Source organism: Eubalaena glacialis, chromosome 14, assembly GCF_028564815.1.
Source record: "Eubalaena glacialis isolate mEubGla1 chromosome 14, mEubGla1.1.hap2.+ XY, whole genome shotgun sequence".
NCBI lineage: Eukaryota > Metazoa > Chordata > Mammalia > Artiodactyla > Balaenidae > Eubalaena > Eubalaena glacialis.
The window spans coordinates 69031483-69047842 of NC_083729.1; the positions used below are offsets into that span (position 1 = coordinate 69031483).

At 35.7% G+C, this 16360-nt stretch overlaps 1 protein-coding gene across 3 annotated transcripts in view; it reads right to left on the minus strand.

Moving 5' to 3' along the window:
* Positions 1-16360, minus strand: part of GCFC2 (GC-rich sequence DNA-binding factor 2) — a 72271-nt gene that overhangs the window by 43663 nt on the left and 12248 nt on the right. For all 3 annotated transcript variants that reach the window (XM_061210688.1, XM_061210686.1, XM_061210687.1), the window contains exons 3-4: positions 7529-7750; positions 6519-6619 (exon numbers count right to left, since the gene is read on the minus strand). In XM_061210688.1, the coding sequence (XP_061066671.1) occupies positions 6519-6619; positions 7529-7750 (323 nt within the window). The remainder of the gene's footprint in view (positions 1-6518; positions 6620-7528; positions 7751-16360) is intronic.

Genomic DNA, 16360 nt, shown 5'->3' on the forward strand with positions numbered 1-16360 from the left:
TCTCACCTCTTCTATTCAACATAGTACTGGAAGTCCTAGCCACAGCAATCAGACAAGAAAAAGAAATAAAAGGGATCCAAATTGGAAGGGAAGAGGTAAAACTGTCATTATATGACATGATATGTAGAAAACCCTAATGACCCACAGAAAAACTATCAGAACTGATAAACGAATTCACAAGGTAGCCAGGATACAAGATTAACACACAGAAATTGGTAGCATTTCTTTACACTAACAACGAAATACCAGAAAGGGAAAGAAAAAAACAATCCCTTTTAAAATCATATCAAAAAAGAAAATACTTAGGAATAAACCTCACCAAGGAGGTGAAAGACATATGCTGAGAAATATAAAACATTAATAAAGGAAATTGAAGATGATTTAAAGAAATGGGAGATATCCCATTCTCTTGGATTGGAAGAATTAATATTGTTAAAAAGGCCATGCTATCCAAAGCAATCTACAGATTTAATCTGATCCCTATCAAATTACCTATACCATTTTTCACCGAACTACAACAAATAATCCTAAAATTTATATAGAACCATAAAATACCCAGAATTGCCAAAGCAATCCTGAAGAAAACAAACAAAGCTGGAGGTATAACCCTCCCAAACTTCAAACAATCCTAGAAAGCCACAGTAATAAAAACAGCATGGTACCAGCACAAAAACAGACATATGGATCAATGGAAAAGAGAGAGACCAGAAATAAACCCACACACCTATGGTCAATTAATCTTCAACAAAGGAGGCAAGAATATACAATGGAGAAAAGACAGTCTCTTCAGGAAGTGGTGTTAGGAAAGTTGGACAGCCACACGTAAATCAATGAAGTTAGAACATACCCTTACTCCATACACAAAAAATAAACTCAAAATGGCTTACAGACTTAAATATAAGACATGACACCATAAAACTCTTAGAAGAGAACATAGGCAAAACATTCTCTGAAATAAATCCTACCAATGTTTTCTTAGGTCAGTCTCCCAAGGCAACAGAAATAGAAGCACAAATAAACAAGTTGGACCTAATCAAACTTATAAGCTTTTGCACAGCAAAGGAAACCATAAACAAAATGAAAAGACAACCTACAGACTGGAAGAAAATATTTGCAAATGATGTAACTGACAGGGGCTTAATTTCCAAAATCTACAAACAGCTCATACAACTCAGTAACAAAAAAAACCAACCCAATAGAAAAATGGGCAGAAGACCTAAATAGAAATTTCTCTAAAAAGACATACAGATGTCCAACAGGCACATGAAAAGATGCTGAATACTGATAATTATTAGAAAAATGCAAAACAAAATTACAATGAGGTATCACCTCACACCAGTCAGAATGGCCATCATTAAAAAGTATACAAATAACAAATGCTGGAGAGGGTATGGAGAAAAGGGAACCCTCCTACACTGTTGTTGGGAATGCTAATTGGTGCAGCCACTGTGGAAAACAGTATGGACGTTCCTCAAAAAACTAAAAATAGAGTTGCCATATGATCTTGCAATCCCACTCCTGGGCATACATCCAGAGAAAACTATAATTCAAAAAGATACATGCACCCCAATGTTCACTGCAACACTATTTACAATAGCCAAGACATGGGAACAACCTAAATGTCCATTGAAGATGAATGGATAAAGATGATGTGGTACATATATACAATGGAATACTACTCAGCCATAAAAAGGAATGAAATAATGCCATTTGCAGCAACATGGATGGCCCTAGATATTATCATACTAAGTGAAGTAAGTCAGAAAGAGGAAGACAAATACCATATGATATCACTTATATGTGGAGTCTAAAATATGACAGAAATGAACTTATCTACAAAACAGAAACATACTCACAGACATAGAGAACAGACTTGTGGTTGACAAGGGGGAGTGGGGGAGGGATAGATTGGGAGTTTGGGATTAGCAGATGGAAACTATTATATACAGAATGGATAATCAACAAGGTCCTACTCTATAGCCCAGGGAACTCTATTCAATATCCTGTGATAAATCATAATGGAAAAGAATATGAAAAAGAATGTATATATATGTATAACTGAATCACTTTCCTGTACAGTAGAAATTAACACAATATTGTAAATAAACTATACTTAAGTAAAATAAATTAAAACAACAACAAACCAAACACCTGTTTTTCATGATAGATGTTGCCACCTAACTCCAGTCTAATGAAAGGAAAGCAAATGGAAGTCTGCTGGTGGGTTTCTAGGTAAAGCTTTTAATTTTCTTTAAGCCACCATTATTTGGGTTTTCTGTTACTTGCAGAGGAATGCATTCCTAGCTAATACATGTTGTAACTCAGTACATTTCATATTACTGTCCTCTGGCTCATCATAACTCACTCATCACCACCATGCTTAGAATGTTGAAAAGGTTCTGAAGAACCTGTTTTAGAAAAGGATATGTGAAGAGGTGGACCAGATAATTAGTCAACTCAATGGCTTAACTATACTTTTTATATTTTCCATGAGACTCCATCATTTCTCATATAAATTCTTACCAAGTCTCCTATCCAGTTCGAATCATACCTACAAATTCCCAAATTAACCAGACCTTTTCAAACTTCATGTCTTCACCCCTGATATCCTCTTTTGCTTCAAATTCCTTACATCATAAACATCTTTCAAAGACTCATTCAAATTTGACCATTTTCTTACAGGCTTTTCCAAACCTTCCCATCCACCCTCTCGCCTATAAAACTGACCACTCACTTGTTCCTTTGTGCTATTTCAGAACCCTGTACAGAATTCTGCCACAGAACCTTGTAAGATTTTACTATAATTATTTTGTTTAGCTGTCTCTCCCCTGTAAAGATTGTACATTCTTTTGTCTACCACTGTTAAGTAGTTACAGAGGCTACACGGTGATCCCCAAAAGATATGCCCAGGTTCTAAAATCCCAAACCTGTGAATGAATATTACCTTATATGGCAAAAGATGTGATTAAGTTCAGGTTCTGGAGAATAGGAGCTTATCCTGGATTAACTAAATGAGTCCTAACTGTAATTACATGTAGCCTCATAGAAGAGAAGGAGAGAGAGTTTGGGATGCAAAAAGAGGAGGTGATGTGAAGATGGAGTAGAGAGATACAGCTATACGCCAAGGAATGCCAACAGCCACCAGAAGCTAAAATAGTCAAGGAATAGATTATCCTCTAGAGCTTTTTGGAAGGAGTGTAGCTATATCAACACCTTGATTTTGGACTTCTGGCCTCCAAAAGTGTGAGAAAATAGAATTTGGTGCTTTCAAGTCATTCAGTTTGCAGTAATTTGTTAGAGCAGTCACAGGAAACGAATACAGTGGTATGCAGTAAATCTTTAATAAAGAAATCAGTAAATGTACCCACATCAGTAATAAAAATGCAAATCAAATAAACTTGAGATTCCATTTTCACCAAGTGAACTTATACCTAAAGCTGGCAAGATTATGGTAAAACATTCCCATAATAACAGTGGCATTACGGAGTGATCTAAATTTTCTCTAGAAGACAACAGAGAAAAATGTAGTAAGTGCCATAAAAATGTTCATCTTCTTTATTAGTAATACCACTCTTGGCCATTACCTTAAGAGAAAAGTTCAAAAAACACACATCTGAACAAAAGAAAGAAAAAAAAAAGGAAGGAAAAAAAACCAAGCAAATTTACCAGTTCTTACTAATAGCAAAAAAATTCAGATTGCAAATAACTAAAAAAAAAAAAAATGGCTCAGAGACTTCTAAATTGCAACTGAAGGCTTACTTTTACTTAGCTTTTTAGTTTTAATAACATGAAGATCGTACAATACTTTCTTGCTTAAAAGAGCAAAAAATCTTTCAAAGCACTCCTATTAAAAAGATTAAAAATAAAACTTGCATTTGTTATACAATGTATAAGCACTTTGACTTCGATTAGATCATTATAACTTTGAGCCTTACAGCCACCTACTCAGGTAGGTAACATTATCATTCCCACTTTATTATTCCCACTTTATTGATGAGAAAACTGAGATTTAGAAACATGAAATTATTTTCTCAAAGTCACACAAATAATTATTGAGCTCTCACAATATTAGGCACTATGGGATATAACACTGAAAAAAGTAGTTAATAATTCTTTACTTCAGAGAGAGTATTTTTTAGTGGTAGAGCCACAACCCAAATCTAGGACTTTCCACCCCAAGTATAATACTTTTTTTTGTTTGTTAGTTTTGTTTTAACCCTATTTATTTGTTTGAACTTCACATTTAGGCATCTACCATATAACTGTAAAATTAAAAGTAAAAAAGATGGTTCCCTCAAGGGACTTACAATATGTAGAAAGTATTTATAATCTAGTGGGAAAAGAACATAATGTACATGGTATAGTGGGTTGAATGATGGCCTCCCAAAGATAGGTCTATATCCTAACCCCTGGAACCTCTGAATATGACCTTATTTGGAAAAAGCGTCTTTGTGGTTATAGCTAAGTGAAGAATCTCAAGATGAGATCATTCTGGATTATCCAAGTAGGCCCTAAATCCAATGACAGGTATCCTTATAAGAGACACACAAACTAGAGGCATAGAGAAGGCCATGTGAAGAAGGAGGTAGAGATAGAAGTTATGTAGTCACAAAGCAAGGAATACCTGGAGCTACCAGAACTTACAAAAAGCAAGAAAGAATTCTCTGCTGGGAGATTCAATGCAATCCCTACCAAAATACCAATGAAATATTTCATGGAACTAGAACAAATAATCTTGACATTTATACGGAACTACAAAAGACCCTGAAATAGCCAAAGCAATCTTGAGAAAGAACAAAGCTAGAGATATCAAACTCCCTGATTTCACACTATATATTTCAAACTATATTGTAATCAAAACAGTATGTTACTGTCACAAAAACAGACACATAGATCAATGGAACAGAATAGAGAGCCCAGATATAAACCCATGCTTATATGGTCAATTAATCTACAACAAAGGCGACAAGGATATACAATGGGGGAAAAGATAGTCCCTTCAATAAATGGTGCTGGGAAAACTGGACAGCTACATGCAAAAGAATGAAACTGGACCACTTTCTTATACCATATACAAAACTCATTTTTGAAACCATAAAACTAGAAGAAAACATAGGTAGTATGCTCTTTAACATGAGTCTCAGCAATATTTTTTGGATATGTCTTCTCAGGCAAGGGCAATAAAAGCAAAGATAATCAAATCAGACTACAAATTGAAAACCTTCTGCACAAGCAAAGGAAACCATCAATAAAACAAAAAGGCACTCTACTGAATGGGAGGAGGTATCTGCAAATGATATATCTGATAAATTGTTAATATTCAAATTATATAAAGAACTCATACACCTCAATATCAAAAAAACAATCTGATCAAAAAATGCACAGAGGATCTGAAAAGACATTTCTTCCAAGATTTACAAATGGCCAACAGAAACATGAAAGGATGCTCAACATCACTAATCATCAGGGAAATGCAAATCAACACCAAAATAAGATACCTCACACATATTAGAATGGTTATTATCAAAAAGACAACAAACAACAAGGGTTGGCAAGGATGTGGAGAAAAGGGAACCCTTGTGCATTGTTGGTGGGAATGTAAATTGGTGCAGCCACCACGGAAAACAGCATGGAGATTCCTCAAAATATTAAAAATAGAACTATCATATGATCCTGCAATTCCACTCTGGGTAATTACCTGAAGAAAATGAAAATGTTAATTTGAAAAGTTATATGCAACCCTATGCTCACTGCAGCATTATTCACAATTGCCAAGATATGGAAGCAACTTAAGTGTCCATTGATATACAAATAGATAAAGAATATGTGGTATATATACACAATTGAATATTATTCAGCTATAAAAAAGAATGAAATCATGCCATTTGCAACAACATGGATGGACATAGAGGGTATTATGCTAAGTGTAACAAGACAGAGAAAGACAATCTCTTTGATCTCACTTATATGTGGAATCTAAAAAATGAAACAAATAAGACAGAAACAGACAATATAGACACAAAGAGCAAACTGATGGTTGCCTGAGGGGAGGCGGATGGGGGTAGGGTGAAATAAGTGAAGGGGATTAAGAGGTACAAACTTCCAGTTATAAAATAAATAAGTCACAGGGATATGATATACAGCATAAGGAACATAGTCAATTACACTGTAATAATTTTGCATGGTGAAAGATTGTTACTAGACTTATCATGGTGATTTATTTCATAATGTATTTAAAAGTCAATCACTATCTTGTACACCTGAAACTAACATAATACTGTTATGTCAACTCTACTTCAATTAAAAAAAGAAAAACGGGGGGGGGGGGAGGAGGAAAAAAGAAAGAATTCTTTCCTAGGGCCTTCAAAAGGAGCACAGCCCTGCCAACACCTTGAATTGAGACTTCTAGCCTCAACAACTGTGAGAGAATAAATGTCTGTTGTTTTAGCCATCAAGTTTGTGGTAATTTGTTACACTAGCCACAGGAAACTAATACATATGGCATAAAAGATTATTACCTTTGTGATTTTAACTGCTTTTCTCATCTGCTGCTGTTCCCAAATATCTTGATATTTTTTATCTTCTTCACCATCTTCACTTGTTTCTTCATTTCTGGCTGCTTGAAAAAAAAAGTTCATGTATAAATATTCTATATTTTTCCATTCTAATAGCAGCAGCAATTAGCAATTGGGGAGCTTATAAATGGCTTAGCAGCTCTTTATATGTGTTAACGTTTTCTTCACAATTCATAATTCACTCTCTCTTTATAAACAAAGAAACTCAGATATCAGGATGTTACATAACACAGTCCTATATCTAAGGACTGTGTTGAACCTAGGACCTGAATCTAGCAATCTGACTTCAGAATCTGCATTTATCACCAAACTGTCTCACTCAAAACATGATGGTCTCACATATAAAAAAGCTTGGAAAAAATGCAACATTTGGTTTTATCAGAGATTCTCAATTCTACCTGAGAATCTAAACATGCAAAAATAATTTCTGGGTTAATAGGAACCAAGAGTCTCATTCTGAAATAGTATTATTTGAAATGACAAAAACGTGGTAAAACATTATTGTTTATAAATGAGAAATGTGAAAATAGTTCTTTGATACCTAAGGATTATTGGTTGAGGAAAACTTTTTACTAGAGCAGGGAAGATTTTAACACGTGACACCAAAATCCTACCGATGTTTCCATGTTAAAAAAAAATCTTATAAAGGTGACAATGAAAGTTTTCAATATCAAAAATAAGAAACTCTACAAATTTTTTAACCTGCCAAGAAAGATCAAGTGGAGATCAGATAACAGTAAACATTATTATTGCACGTACCCTTTGATAACATTTTGATACAGACATGTATTTTAGAAGCCATGATGTCAGTAAGTAAATTGGTATTAAAAAAATAAATAACCTTTAGAACAGGAGACACTACATTATGTTTTTATGGATATTTTTATCATAATATTATATTCTAAGGAAAAATGCCTTAATGTTCATTTATTATAAATAAATTAAATATGTACCTGTTTCTTCAGCCATCTTTTGTCTAAGTGTTTGAAGCTTCGGGGTAAATGGTATTATATTTTCATGATCATCAGGCTCACTCTCAGGATATTCAGTGCTTTTCCTCATACCAGAGATGGTGAAGCCATGTTTTACATCCAAAGAAATATAGTCCTCTTGGGCCCTGGCCAATTCACGTTTTCGGTAGGCTGCCTGAATAAAAGCTGCATCAGGGATATTTACTGAAAGAAACAAAGAGGAGGACATTGAAAACAAAATACCAACAGAAAGAAATATTCCTCATATTTAAAGGAAAAGAGCACTGTTTTTCCAATTTTTTCACTATTTTGATACGAATAATATTCAAAATCTGTATCAATAGAAGATAATTATTTTAATAGAGATTAAATATAAATTAAAGAAATGAAACAAATCTAGAAGTATCAGAAAATATTGAAACGACTCCAATTTATCTTTTATCTCTCTTCTTCATCAGGTGTTGTTGCTGACTTTTTGTTGAGGGCTAGCTACTTCTCATTTCCAGAAGCTCTGAAATTATCAGGGTAGGGATGTGGAGAGGGCTGAGCATGGAGTTATTCTTGGAGCATGGAGGGTAGAATGATAAGTGGTAGAGCAGTCTGCCTTATAAAGTAACAGGGACATTCTACTATGACCTGCCCCTCGCCTTTGGGCATCCAGGCACATAGGGAGTGAGAAACAGACTAAAACCCAGCACACATTCAAATCAGCCTCCAAGGTCCTGTGGCGATTCTCACATGAATAAACATAAGTTAAAAAGTATAAAAGAAATAATCAGGTAATTTACCAGGTTTAAAATATTTAAGGGACAACATCTTTTAATAGAGGCTTGTTTTATTTTTTCTTCATTTTATCCAGTACAAACTTCATTAATATAGACTCTTCTAACTCAAAACAAGTTTCTTCATGCATGATCTAAGCTGAAATTTATCTTTACACTCTGGAAACAAATGGTTTCTTAAGCAAAATACTAATGTAAACAAAATAGCAAGAGAAATCATTGTTTCAAGCACTTCAAGATATTAATTAGGGATACCAAGCCACTGAGTAAAATTTTCTAACCTTTCCCACAAACTGGTCCAAATCCTTTGAGAAATAAATACAAAAGATGCCATATGCCAGGAGATACACAAATACTCTGATTTTTGAAAGAGATAGAGAGAGTTCAGAAATTATAGATCAATATACTTGACACTAGAACTAAGGAAAACAAGTAGTGCTTGAATTAATTATGAAGCAGTAAGTGATGAGCCCTAGAAAGCAACATATGCTCATTAAAAACAAGGAATATCAAATAAGTGATTTATTTTTTATAGACTAGAAATTTTTGTAGAACAGTACCAGGAAAATGATGCAGGTAAGGTGTCTCTTCATCCTCCCAAAACACTCAGGATAATGCCAGCATTTCTTGACCCTGGCTATATGCATTAGAATCACCTGGGAAGGTTGATAATCTGATAACTAGGCTCCCATCCAAAACACGGGATCTAAATGCAGCTGATCTGAGGTGGAGTTGAGCAGCAGTATGTTTTTATAGCCCTCTAGGGGATTTTAATGGGTCACCAGAGTTAAGATGATGCACTTAAGTTCAAATATTCAAGTGTATGAATACAGAAACAGAAATACTTGAAGCAATTCACCGGCAAGTGATTTGGTGGGGTTTAATTAATAAATCACAAGCAATGGACTCACTAGTGAGATACTAGTGTTACATAAAGCTAATCCTCTCTCAAAATACAATAAAGAAATACAAGTTCAAGGAAGAGAAGAATATTCCATCCTGTCCTGTCTATATCTAACACCTAGCTCAAGGGTTCCCACATAGCAGATGTTGGTCAGACATGAGATGAATTAATAATGTTAGCATATTGCTTTATAATAATAAAAACATCATGTTTTTGTAGATTTATAACTCATAAATAATTTTCACATACATCATCCTATCTGAAGAGTAGAGGTTACGAGGGGCATCGAGATGGCAGAGTAGGAGCTCACCTCTCCCCATGAACACATCAAAACTACATCTACATGTGGAATAATTCTCATAGAAAACCAATTGGAAACAGGCAGATCTCCCACATAACCAAAGCTGCAAGAAGGATCTCCATGTAACTGGGCAGGACAGGAAAAAAAAAAAAAAAAAGCGGAAGGATCTGTGCCCCTGGGAGAGATCTGTAAAGGAGAGAAGGTCCACACGGGCAGACCCTTGCCTGGGGAGCCCCCTGCCAGCTGGGAAATCTGCTGGGACAGACAGAGGGGCTGGGGAAGCCTAGACTACACTTGTGAGGAGTGCAGGCATGCTGGCTTCCTAACAATCAGGATGGAAAGGGACCAGTGCCGGTGGCTGATGCCTTGCTGCACTTCCCAAGCCTCACCTCACTTCCCAATCCGAAGCATGCGCCAAGTGGGACCACAAACACATTAAGTGCTGAATCTTGGGCAGACAGGATGTGGGCGAGGACTCCATTTACCTGTGTGGAGACAGTGGAGACAGCCCTGACGGCCTGGGGTGTGGTCCAGGCTGAACCATGGAGCCCACTGTCAATGTACACAGGGAGGGGTGGGTCCAGCTGTGGCACACTTTGTCAGTGAGCACACCAGGTGGTATCACAGAAATGCACAGTGGCTGGGCATTGAGGTTCGGTGGAAAGGTCCTAGGCAGCAGCATGCAGTGGTTCATCTGCCGGTGGGAGTGCTCCAGCCCTGCCCACTCCACACCTCAGCTTGGAGCTGGAATTGGGGTGGACAGGTCCTGGGAGAGGTGTGCCACAGAGGCAGCCCAGGCAGCAGCACAACCACCTTGATCCTGCAGCCACAGCGCCACAGCCTCCAGCCACAGCCTACTCCACAAAAGAGCCTACCACTAGGTCTGGAATGAACACAACAGAGAAAGGGACACAACATTGCACTGAGTCTGAGAGGAACTGCAGATGCCTGCCTAGGCAGTGCATGGGTTCAATGTGACCATACAGGCCCCACTTGCACCAACAGTCGCCTCCTTTGGGGCAGGGCACACACTCAAGGGCAATGAAGTTTCATCAAACACAAACTTCAGGGCTTCTACTCCAACAGTTGTGGAGCAGACCCCACCCCCAACAGAGCTGTGATAGCCTCAGAGCAAAGAGGAGGTCCTGCCCACCATAGAGCCCAGGTTCTAGACGCTTCAACACCAATCACATCCCCTATCAAGGGGTTAATGGCCAGCAAATGCTAAGGAAAGAAGTGGCTGGCACCCACATCAAAACCAGCCCACACACCAAAAATATTTGACTCACACAGTCTACACAGGGATGCTCCCACATAAAAACACCCCTTCAAGACCAGAGTAGATAAATGTTTCTCCTAAATTCACAGACAGAGAAAGTTAAGTAAAATGAAAAAGCAGAGGAACTACTCTTAATTAAAAGAACAAGAGAAATCCCCTGAAAGAACAAATAATTTCTGAAACAAACCTCACCAGTCTACTAGACCTTGAGTTCAAAAAGAAGGTAATAAAAATGCTAAAGGAATTAAGAAAGATTATCAATAGAAATGCAGAGCACTGTAACAAGGAACTAGAAACTATGAAGATGAACCAAATCAAAATTAGACAACTCAACTGCTGAGATAAAAACTAATCTAGAAGCAATGAATAGCAGACTAAATAACACAGAACGTGTAAGTGATCTGGAAGACAGAATAATGGAAATCACTCAATCAGAACAACAGACAGAAAGACAAATGAACAGAATATGAAGATAACATATAAGAACTATGCAATAATATAAAGCATGCCAAACTATGCATAATAGAGGTTCCATAAGGAGAAGAGAGAGAAAAGGGGATTGAAATTATATTTGAAGAAATTATGGCTGAAAACATCCCAAACCTTGAAGAAAGAAACAGATATCCAGGCACAGGAAGCACAGAGGGTCCCAAACAAGATGAACACAAAGTGACCCACACCAAGATACATCATAATTAAAATGGCAAAAGTTAAAGAGAGAATTCTAAAGGTAGCAAGAGAAAAACAAAGAGTTAATTACAAGGGAACCACCATAAGGCTATCAATTGATTTCTCTGCAGAAACTCTGCAGGCCAGAAGGGAGTGGCATGATATATTCAAAGTCCTGAAAGGGAAAACCCTGCAACCTAGGATACTCTACCCAGCAAGATTATCATTTAGAATAGAAGGAGAGAGAAAGAATTTCTCAGACAAGCAAAAACTAAAAGAATTCAGTATTACTAAACCTACCCTAGAAGAAATATTGAAAGGTCTTCCCTAAATAAAAGAGAAACAAGAATCTATAGGTAAGGGAAAATCACAATGGGAAAGCCAATATATAAAAGGATTGAAGACCACTTAAATAAGCTGGTACATAGATTTAAAAACAATAATTAAAAATATTTTTGTAAAAGCAATTATAACTACAATGAACAGCAAAAAAATAAGCATGAAGATGTAAAATATGACATCAAAATAAAAAAATGTGAGGGAGGGGGACTCTAAAGATGTAGATTTTTTTTTACAATGTGTTTGAACTTGTATGACTATCACTTTAAAGCAAGTATAGTTATGGGTCAACATACTTGAACCCCATGGTAACCACAAATTTAAAACATACAATCAATTCACAAAAACCAAAAAGAGAGGAACTCAAGCATAATATAAAAGAAAACCATCAAACTACAAAAGGAAAAACAAAAAGAAGAAACAGAAAAGAACTACAAAAATAACTGGAAAACAAGGTTTAAGATGGCAACAAATACATACCTATCAATAATTACTTTCAATGTCAATGGACTAAATGCTCTGATTAAAAGACACAGAGGGGCAGGTTGCATAAGAAAACAAGAACCCATAATATGATGCCTACCAGAGACTCACATCAGGGTGGAAGACACACAAAGATAGAAAATGAGGGGATGGAAAAAGATATTCCGTGCAAATGGAAACGATGAGAAAGTGGTGGGAGCAATACTCATATCAGACAAAACAGACTTTAAAACAAAGGCCATAAAGACAAAGAAGGATATTATATAATGATAAAGGGATCAATACAAGAAGAGGGTATTACACTCATTAACATATATGTACCCAATATAGGAGCACCTAAGTATATAAAGCAAATACTAACAGGCACAAAGGGAGAAATTGACAGGAATACAGTAATAGTGGGAGACTTTAATACCCCACTGACATCAATGGACAGACCTTCCAGACAGCAAATCAATAAGGCAACAGAGGACCTAAATGACACAACAGACCAGTTGGACTTAATTGATTTCTACAGGACACTACAGACAAAAAAAGCAGAATACACATTCTTTTCAAGTGCACATGGAACATTCAGTAGGGTTAACCACATACTGGGGCACAAAACAAGCCTCAAAAAATTTAAGAGTATAGAAAGTATTTTAAGCATTTCTGACCATACTGGTATGAAAGTAGAAATCAACCACAGACAGAAAAATGGGAAAAGAACAAACACATGGAGACTAAACAACACACTAATAAAAAACCAATGCATCAACAATGAAATAAAAGAAGTCAGAAAATACCTCAAGACAAATGACAATGAAAACACAACCATATAAAATCTATGGGATACAGCAAAGCAGTTCTAGGAGGGAAGTTGATAGTGATACAATCCTTCCTCAAGAAACAAGAAAATTCTCAAATAAACAACCTAAGCTACCACTTAAAAGAATCAGAAAAAGAACAAACAAAACCCAAAGTCAGCAGAAGGAAGGAAATAATAAAGATCAGAGAGGACATAAATAAAATAGAGATCAAAAAAACAATAGAAAAGATCAATAAAACCAAGAGCTGGTTTTTTGAAAAGATAAACAAAATCGACAAACCTCTAGCCAGGCTCACCAAGAAGAAAAGAGAGAGGAGCCAAATAAATAAAATAAGAAATGAAAGCGGAGAAATAACACTGATACCACAGAAATACAAAAAATCATAAGAGAATACTATGAACAATTATATGCCAACGAATTGGACAACCAAGAAGGATGAACAAGTTTCTAGAAACATACAGTCTGCCAAAACTGAATCAAGAAGATACAGATACTTTGAACAGACTGATCACTAGAAGTGAAATAGAACTGGTAATAAAAAAACTCCCTACAAACAAAAGCCCAGGGCCTGACGGCTTCACAGCAGAATTCTACCAAACATACAATGAGGAACTTATCCTTCTCAAACTCTTCCAAAAGACTGAAGATGAGGGAACACTCCCAAATTCATTCTATGAAGCCACCATCACCCTGCTACCAAAACCAGACAAAGACACTACAAAAAAAAAGAAAATTATAGGCCAAAATCTTTGATGAATATCGATGCAAAAATCCTCAACAAAATAGCAAATCAAATCCAAGAATACATAAAAAAGATTATATACCATGATCAGGCTGGGTTCATCCCAGGGTCACAAGGATGGTTCAACATACACAAATCAATCAATGTGATACACCACATTGACAAAAGGAAAGCCCAAAATCACATGACTGTCTCAATAGATGCATAAAAAAGCATCTGACAAACTTCAACATCCATTCATTATAAAAACTCTCACCAAAGTGGGTACAGAGGGAACATATCTCAACATAATAAAAGCTATTTATGACAAACCCACAGCCTGTATAATACTCAATGGTGAAAAGCTCAATGCCTTCCCACTAAATTCTGAACAAGGATGCCACTCTTACCACTTTTTTTTTTCTTAGTCAGTATACATTCCAGAATTTATTCCAATACATTACCAAGTACCTGGGTCAAAGGAGAAAAATATATTACCATCTCATAAAATAATCATGAAAGATTTAATTCTGCTTACATTTTAAAGAAATGTAATGATTCTAGGCAACAGTGCTATGTGTACTTGATTTTTCTACAAGGAATGCAAATAAGAATTGTGTCTCTTATTTATTTATTTATTACTTTATACTGGAGTATAGTTGATTAACAATGTTGTGTTAATTTCAGGTATACAGCAAAATAATTCAGTTATACATATACATGTATCTATTCTTTTTCAAATTTTTTTCCCATTTAGGTTATTACAGAGCATTCAGCAGAGTTCCCTGTGCTACTCAGTAGGTCTTTGTTGGTTATCTATTTTAAATATAGCAGTGTGTACATGTCAATCCCAAACTCCCAGTCTATCCCTCCCTCCCACCCTTCCCCCCGGTAACCATAAGTTCATTCTCTAAGTCTGTGACTCTGTTTTGTAAATAAGTTCATTTGTATCATTTTTTTTAGATTCCGCATATAAGTGATATCATATGATATTTGTGATATTTATCGAAAAGAATGAAATAATGCCATTTGCAGCAACATGGATGGACCTGGAGATTATCATACTAAATGAAGTCAGTCACACAGAGAAAGACAAATATCTTACCACTTCTATTCAACATAGTTTTGGCAGCCCTAGCCACAGCAATCAGACAAGAAATAAAATGTATCCAAACTGGAACATAAGAGATAAAACTGTCATTATACATAGATGACATGATACTCTATACAGAAAACCATAAAGATTCCACATAAAAACTATTAGAATAAATAAATTCAGCAAGATAGCTAGGATACAAGATTAATATACAGAAATCTGTTGCATTTCTTTAACAATGAAATATCAGAAAGAGAAAGTAAAAAAACAAACCCATTTAAAATCACATCAAAAAAAAAAATTCCAAAAAAAAAAAAAAATCCTAGGAAGAAACCTAAGGAGGTGAAAGACCTATATGCTAAGAACTATATATAAAACAGTGATACAGGAAATTGACGATGATTCAAAGAAATGGAAAGATATCACCTGCTCTTGGATTGGAAGAATTAATATTGTTAAAATGGCCATACAAGGCAATCTACAGATTTAATGCAATCCCTATCAAATTGCCCATAATATTTTTCACAGAACTAGAAAAAATAATTCTAAAATTTATAGGGAACCACAAAATACCCAGAATTGCCAAAGCAATCCTGAGGAGAAAGAAGAAAGCTGGAAGCATAACTCTCCCAGACTTCAGACAGTCCTATAGAGCTACAGTAATCAAAACAGCATGGTATTGGCACAAAGATATATAGATCAATGGAAAACAATAGAGAGCCTAGAAATAAATACACACAACTATTGTCAATTAATCTATGACAAAGGAGGCAAGAACAGAACAAAAACAGACTCACAGACATAGGAAAAAACTTATGTTTACCAGAGGGGAAAGGGTGTGGGGGAGGGATAAATTAGGAGTATGGGATTAATAGATACAAACTACTATACATAAAAGAGATAAACAACAAGGACCTACTGTACAGAACAGGGAACTATATTCAGTATCTTATAATAACCTATAATGGAAAATAATCTGAAAAGTATATATATAACTGAATCAGTTTGCTGTACACCTAAAACTAATACAATATTGTAAATCAACTATACTTCAATTTAAAAAAAAAGAATAAAGGTTAATATCATGCCCAATTGATAAGCAGTCTCTGCAACAGTGCACATCTCAAGGCCAATATTCCAGTACTGGATCATTCTAATAGTTCTATCATCTGAACAAAAAAATAAATGCACTCCATCTTCTACATACCAGTCCTTAAACTTATCTCATTCCTTCTTATTCTTTTCCTCTCCAGAAAAAAAGAAAAAAAAAACAACCACAAAGTGTTCCTTACAGGACAAGTTTTCATCTTTCAATCAGTGTTTCTCAAAGGGGCATCAGAGGAGGGACAATTCTTCACCTTGGTAAACTGTCCCACATTCTTTATCTGTATCATCTCTTGCCTTCAGGGCACTACATGCCAGCAACACCTC